Source organism: Trichechus manatus, unplaced genomic scaffold, assembly GCF_000243295.1.
Source record: "Trichechus manatus latirostris isolate Lorelei unplaced genomic scaffold, TriManLat1.0 scaffold00168, whole genome shotgun sequence".
In the NCBI taxonomy this organism is placed as follows: domain Eukaryota; kingdom Metazoa; phylum Chordata; class Mammalia; order Sirenia; family Trichechidae; genus Trichechus; species Trichechus manatus.
In genome coordinates, this window is record NW_004444104.1 from 3,646,027 (window position 1) to 3,654,186 (window position 8,160).

General features: G+C 36.1%; 1 protein-coding gene across 1 annotated transcript in view; it reads right to left on the reverse strand.

Annotated features, from left to right (window-relative positions):
* The window catches only part of LOC101349662 (phospholipid-transporting ATPase IB-like), a 188,367-nt gene that overhangs the window by 21,641 nt on the left and 158,566 nt on the right, over nucleotides 1-8,160 (reverse strand). Inside the window, exon 30 of the mRNA XM_023740918.1 lies at nucleotides 7,806-7,884. Coding sequence (XP_023596686.1) covers nucleotides 7,806-7,884 — 79 coding nt within the window. The remainder of the gene's footprint in view (nucleotides 1-7,805; nucleotides 7,885-8,160) is intronic.

The following is an 8,160-nucleotide window of genomic DNA, read 5'->3' on the forward strand; positions in this document are numbered from 1 at the left end:
TCATGGAAGATAAAATAGGGACAATGCTAGGAGCCCTAATACATAAACGGAATACAAAACATTACTAACAATGCACAAACACCAGAAGAGAAACTAGATAAGAGGGAGCTCCTAAAAATCAAACACTTGTGCTCCTCAAAACACTTCGCCAAAAGAATAAAAAGACAACCTACAAACTGGGAAAAAATTTTTGGCTACGACAAATCCGATCAGCGTCTAATCTTTAAAATCTACAAGACACTGCAAAACCTCAATAACAAAAAGACAAATAACCCAGTTAAAAAATGGGCAAAGGATATGAACAGACACTTCACCAAAGAAGACATTCAGGTGGCTACCAGCTACATGAGGAAATGCTCACGATCATTATCCATTAGAGAAATGCAAATCAAAACTACAATGAGATACCATATCACCCCAAGAAAGCTAGGATTAATCCAAAAAACTCCAAATAATAAATGTTAGAGAGGTTATGGAGAGACTGGAACACTTATACACAGCTGGTGGGAATGTAAAATGGTACAACCACTTTGGAAATCAATTTGGCACTTCCTTAAAAAGGTAGAAATAGAAGTACCATAGGATCCAGCAATCCCACTCCTTGGAATATATCCTAGAGAAATAAGAGCAGTCACACGAATAGATATATGCACACCCACGTTCACTGAAGCACTGTTCACAATAGCAAAAAGATGGAAACAACCTAAGTGCCCATCAACAGACAAACTGATAAAACAAATTATGGTATATTTACACAATGGAATACTACGCAATGATAAAAAAACAACGATGAATCTGCGAAACATCTCATAATATGGACGAATCCAGCAGGCATTATTCTGAGTGAAATTAGTCAATTGCAAAAGGACAAAGATTGTATGAGACCACTATTATAAGAACTCAAGAAAAGATTTAAACACAGAAGAAAACATTCTTTGATGGTTACGAGGGTGGGGAGGGAGGGAGATGAGTATTCACTAACTAAATAGTAGACAAGAATTATCTTAGGTGAAGGGAAGGACAACACACACTACAGGGGAAGTCAGCACAACTGGACTAAACCAAAGCTAAGAAGTTTCCTGAATACAACCAAACACTTTGAGGGACAGAGTAGCAGGGGCAGGGGTCTGGAGACCATAGTTTCAGGGCACATCTACGTCAATTTGCATAACAAAGCTTATTAAGAATATGTTCTGCATCCCATTTTGGTGAGTGGCGTCTGGGGTCTTAAAAGCTAGCAAGTGGCCATCTAAGACACATCAATTAGTCCCAACCCACCTGGAGCAAAGAAGAATGAAGAACACCAAAGACAAGAGGAAAATATTAGCCCAAGAGACAGAAAGGGCCACATAAACCAGAGACTCCATCAGCCTTAGACCAGAAGAACTAGATGGTGCCTGGCTACCACCAATGACCACCCAGACAGGGAACATAACAGAGACTCCTTGATGGAGCAGGAGAAAAGTGGGGTGCAGAACTCAAATTCTAGTAAAAAGGACAGACTTAATGGTCTGACTGTGACTGGAGTGATCCCAGAAGACATTTTACCCAGACTCTCTGTTAGCCCACAACTGAAACCATTTCCAAAGCCAACTCTTCAGGCATAGATTACACTGGACTATGGGACATAAAATGATACTTGTGAAAAGTGTATTCTTCAGTAGATACATGAGACTAAATGGGCAGCTCCTGTCTGGAGGTGAGATGAGAAGGCAAAAAGGGACAGAAACTGGTTGAATGGACACAGGAAATCCAGGGTGGAAAGGAGGAGTGTGCTGTCACATTACAGGGAGAGTAACTTGGGTCACGTAACAATGTGTGTATAAATTTTTGTATGAGAAACTAACTTGAACTGTAAACTTTCACTTAAAGCACAATTTAAAAAAAAAAAAGGACAAAAAAATAGAGGAATTAGTCCTAGAATAAAGGATACTCTAGATTCAACTTTAGAAAGCAGAAAAACAAGTTATAAAAGGATTAAGCAGGTCCATAGATAACTTGGCTGCCTGCCAAAATGAAGTTCAGGTATTAAAGGTATAACCCCCCCCCAAAAAAAATTCAGTAACATAAAATTACAATGTCCAGCACTCGCTGAAAATTCTAAGACATGTGTAGAGACACATGCTTTAAATTTTAAAAGAATTTAAATCTGCTTTAAATGCTATGCTATTAAAGAAGAAAGCTATAAAATCAGTAATCTAATTTTGCACTTCAACAAGGTTAAAAAAGAAGAGCAAATTAAATCCAAATTGAGAAGAAAAGGAAATAATAAGAGTAGAAATAAGATAGAAGACAAATAGTATATAAAATCAAACTAAAAGTTCATCTTTTGAAACTATCAATAAAGTTGATAAATCTCTAGCTACATGGATCAAGAGAAAAATAAAGAAGTTAAAAATAACCAATATCAGGAATAAAAGAGAGGACATCAGTAGACAGGAGTACAGATCTCATAGATAATGAGGGAATATTAGAAACAACTCTATGCCAAAAAATGTGATAACATGAATGAAAATGACAAATTCCTTGAAAGATACAAATGAACAAAATGGATTCAGTAAAAAATAGAATATCTGAATAGCTGTATACCTAACAAAGAAATGAAATTTATTATTAAAGCCTTTCCCATGAAGAAGACTCCAGACTTCATTAAAAAATTCTATCAAATATTAATGGAAGAAATAATACTAATCCTACATAAAGTTTTTCAGAAAACAGAGAGAAGGGAACATTTCCTAACTCAATTTAAAAAGTAAGTCAAGGGAGCTCTAGCTCAATTGGCATAACATAGTTTATAAAGAAAACGTTCTACATCCTACTTTGGTGAGTAGCATCTGGGGTCTTAAAAGCTTGTGAGTGGCCATCTAAGATATGTCTGCTGGTTCCACCCCGTCTGGAGCAAAAGAGAATGAAGAAAACCAAAGACGCAAGGGAACGATTAGTCCAAAGGACTAATGGACCACAGATACCACAGCTCCACCAGACTGAGTCCAGCACAACTAGATGGTTCCCAACTATCACCACTGACTGCTCTTACAGGGATCACAATAGAGAATCCCAGACAGAGTGGGAGAAAAATGTTGAACAAAATTCTAACTAAAAAAAAAAAAGACCAGACTTACTGTTTGACAGAGACTGGAGAAACCCCAAGAGTGTGGCCCCCAGACAGCCTTTTAACTCAGTACTGAAGTCACTCCTGAGGTTCACCCTTCAGCCAAAGATTAGGTAGGCCCATAAAACAAACAGTAACACACTAGTTCAACCATGAATATGAGACTAAATGGGCACACCAGCCCAGGGGCAAGGACAAGAAGGCAGGACGGGATAGGCAAGTTTGACAAACAGAAATGGGGAACCCAAAGCTGAGAAGGGGAGAGTGTTCACATGTCTTGGGGTTGGTAATCAATGTCACAAAACAATATGTGTATTAATCGTTTAATGAGAAACTAATTTGCTCTGTAAACTTTCACCTAAAGCACAATGAAAATAATAATAAAAAAGCAAATATTATTCTGATTCAAAAACCAGACAAAGATATCATAGTAAAAGTACAGATCAATATCCCTCATGAACACAGACAACAAAATCCTTAACAAAATATGAGCAGATCAAATTCAACAATGTATTTAAAAGGATAATATATCATGACCAACTGGGGTTTATCCCAGGAATGCAATGTTGGTTTAATATTAACAAAAGAATGAATTCAATTCGTCACATTAACAGAATAAAGGAGAAAAAAACAAGATCATCTTAATAGATGCATTAAAAAAAATTCAGTGATGGTATCTGTCATGGATTGAATTGTGTCCCCCAAAAATATCTGTCAGCTTGGCTGGGTCATGATTCCCGGTATTGTATGATTGTGTACCATTTTGTAATCTGATGTGATTTCCTTATGTGTTGTAAACTCTATCACTATGATGTAATAAGATGGATTAGCAGCAGTTATACTGATTAGGTCTACAAGATTAGATAGTGTGTTAAGATATAAAAGAAAGAAGCGAGCAGAGATACAGGGGAACTTCATACCACCAAGAAAGCAGTGCCGGGAGCAGAGTGTGTACTTTGGACCTTGAGATTCCTGCACTGAAATGCTTCCAGACCAAGGGAAGACTGAAGACAAGGACCTTCCTCTGGAGCTGACAAACAGAGAAGGCCTTTCCCTGGAGCCGATGCCCTAAATTCAGACTTGTAGCCTACTAGACTGTGAGAGAATAAATTTCTCTTTGTTAAAGCCAACCACTTGTGGTATCTCTGTTATAGCAGTACTAGGTGACTAAGACAGTATCCAAATCCATTCATAATAAACATCTTCAACAAACTATAAATAAACAGGAACTTCCTTAACATGAGAAAGAGCATTTATGAAAAAGCTACCATCATAATTAAGGGCAAAAAAGATGAATACTTTCCTCCTAAGATTAGAAAAAATGAAAAAATGTCCACATTCACCACTTTTATTTAACTTATACTGGAGGTCCTAGCCTGTGCATTAATGCAAGAAAAAGATATAAAATAAAAGACATGCAGATTAGAAAGGAAGTTGTATACACAAAAAATCTTATGGCTATATACACGCAAATCCTAATAAAAGTACAAAACAGCTACTAGAAATAATTAGTGAATTTAACAAGGTCACATGATACAAGGCCAATATAAAAATGAATTGTATATCTATATAACAGTGAAAAATTGGAAAATAAAATAAAAAATACCATTTACATTAGAATCTAAAATTTAAATATTAAGAGATAAATTTTAAAATAATATCAAGGACTGTACATCAAAAACTACAAAAATCCCTGAAAAAATTTAAAGAAAATCTGAATAAATGGAGAGACATAATATGTTCATGGACTGAAAGACTCAATAATGTTAAGATGTCAACTCTCTAATTCTCCTCAAATTAATCTATAGATGCAATCCAAATCTAAATCCCAGCATTTGTATTCGTAGAATTTGAAAAGCTGATTTTTCAACTTATAGTAAAATTCAAAGGACCTAGAATAGCCAAAACTTTGTTAAAGAACTTATACAATGTGATTTCAAGATTTATACATAAAGTAATCAAACCAATATGGTATAATAATAAATGTATATATCAATGAAACAGAATGAAGATTCCAGATATAAATTCATACATATACCTTCAATGGATTTTTTTTATAAAGATGCCAAGGTAATTCCATAGAAAATGCATTATCTTTTCAATAAAAGGTGCTGGAACAATTGGACAACAATATGTAAAAAATGAACCTCAACTCTTACATCACTCCATACACAAAAGTTAACTACAAATGGATCAGAGACCTAAACGTAAAACTAGAAAGTTTCTTAAAAAAAAATTTAATCTTTGTAATTTTTTTGTGTACCATTGAGTCGATTCCGACTCGTAGTTACCCTATATGGCAGAGAACTTCCTCATGAAGTTTCCTAGGCTAGCACACAACAACAATCTAGGCGGCAAGGGCTGAAGACGGTGCCTCCCGGCCAAGTGACTGTGGCTGTAGGAAGCAGAGAAGGCTGAGTAGGGGGTGAAGAAGGGTAGGAGGTGGGAAAGCGTATATCGCTGGTTACCGGTTGTTCTCTCTACTCCTGGGAGCTCTGTGAAGTTGCTTTCCCATACTCCCTGTTTTCCAGTCTCCGACAGGAGTCCAAGATGGCAAATCTGTGCTGTGTTAGCTGATAGGGGACCTCTGCAAGTATCTCTCCTCACCCTCTGTTCTCTGTTAGTTTCTTATTCCATTTTGTGCTTGGCTGAGTTCTTTATCTCTTCAGTTGATGTTTAGGGTTTCAGGATTGACGTTTGTCTCTGTTTGACTTAGTTTTTCAGGTCTTTGTTGTGGAGGGATGGCGTGGTGCTTCTGTCTATAGCGCCATGTTGCCCGGAAGTCTCAGGCAGAAGTATTTTTGAAGCTAGTCTCTGAAGTTCTCCTCTCAGGAGAACTCTTCTTAGCTGTCTCTTTCCCTGTTACTCTGGTAAACTAGCTGGCTAATGGTTTAGCTTACTGCTCTCAATTAAGAGGAGTTATTGTTTTTGAGCGCAGTCTTATGCTTGAACTTCCCCACATTTTGTTTCAAATAAAGTCTTTTCCATTGGGAAGAACTTTGGAGCTCTCTTTTCTTATGTACGGCCTCCCCCCATGGGAAAAAACTTTGATCAACTACTCTTGCTGTTGATTGGGTTGGTGACCTCTGGTATTCTCAGCTTGTCTCCCCCAGCATGGAACCTCTGCCATACAAGTGAGCTGGAATGACGACAGTCAGGGCCCCAGTATTCTCTACTTACCATGTCTTGGGTAGAGCCTCCATTGTGTGACTATAAGCTGGCTGGAAAAAAGGAGCCTCCAACCTCTCAGCCACATTCACCAAAAATTTAGCCTCTTCAACTTGGAGTTGGAATGGAAGAGAAATGCTAATGATCTGCCCCTCCTCATGAGATATGGTCACCCTTGATTTGGATCTGAGATGACAAGGAGCCCCATATTCTTGACCACACCTGTCTGGGGTAGAACTTCCATTAAACTAAGCTGTGGTAGGGTGGGAGGCGAAGAGGTAGCGGCTCATGGATCAAATGTGTCAGACTCTCGTTGTTCAGTAGGTGTTTTTAAATATATATTTCTTTATTTGCTGTATGCCTTTAGGACAATTTACAGATAATTTATAGGTTTTTTTTTTTTAATTGTTTTTTGCCAGCTTTGTTTATTTCATTGAGGGATAGGTCCACAGAACTCCTCATACTGCCATCTCAGAATTGGAATTGAGTCTTCATAAACTTCTGATTTTGCTATTTTTATTATTATGTGAGCATTTCAATCATTTTTTAAAACGGAAGCCCTGAGCAATATGATGCTGGATTCGTTCTTTTAAATAAAAATAAACACAAACAAACTCATTTTTTTTTGCTTAATAAATAAATCCAAGACAAAGGACATGTTGCTAAAAATAACCAATAAAAATTAAATTTGGTTTTAGAAAAATAATTATACAGTAAAATCTGTGAAAGCTGGAATCTGTGTACAGTGGAAGCCTGTCACAGAAAGAAAATTCAAATATTTTCCATGAAAATGAGCAATAGAAAAGTGGTAAGACTGTACCATGTCAAATGCAGAAAACTTGTGAGACCTGGAAAAACAAGGCAGTCCCATCAAGTTCCAGCTTTCAGAGTTTTCACTGTAATTTACAGCTTAATTTGTGGCTTGTTAAAATGTGAACCCATTTCACACCAATAAAATCTTTCAATAATACATATCCTAATTCTGGATGTATTAGGCCCCAGTCAGTTTGGAGAAAGACTTTACACATAATGATATCTGGAAAATTGTTTATCAGAAAAAAGAGACTATGTCAATAATACATGATAAGGTTAAATTCCTATATGATCTTGTGCTACAGTCTGAATTGAAGTTTAAAGAGTGAAAGCAAGAAATAAAGTAGATAAGTTTCAAACTCGCTAACAGGAGGCATCCATGTTCCATCAGAAATATTATTCCCTCCGTTAGACTTCCTTACTCAAATATATATTGGAGATTAACAATACAAGCACTAGTTCTCAATTTATACATGTCAGAGACAAAGAGAATGGGCTGTAAGGGTCAGCCATTAAATGTTCAAACTATATTAACTACAGGAATGTCTAATATTAGATTTAGATGACTCTTTGATTTTCTCTAAATTCTGTTTATGTGTCCTCCAATTATTTCTGGGGGCAGACACACACTTGTAAAAACATTTACTCTGGTGAAAATAACATTTTTTATTTTGTTTTTTGTAATTGTTTTTTGAAACAATGAAGTTATTACCATGTGTCAGCATTTGTTTGGGCAACCAGAAGAGAATGAAGGAATGAACCAAGGCATTCATACATTCAATCCAGAATACCTAAAAGAAAATAAACCAAGAACGTCAAGGTGGTACCACAATACCTTGACCTTGGTCTAACTCTAAAAGTATGTGACATTGTAAAGTATACTTGCTGTGTGTAACAGATTACAAAGCTAAAATATTATTCATGAAAACTGAAAAAATTTCATTTCTTCATTCAGCTTTGAAAAGAAATGACTGAAATTATAGTATAATATTATTTGTGAAACAAATTTATTAAATATAAAAGTATAAAACTCAAGTGCAATATATTTGTTATAAAAATCATAAAAG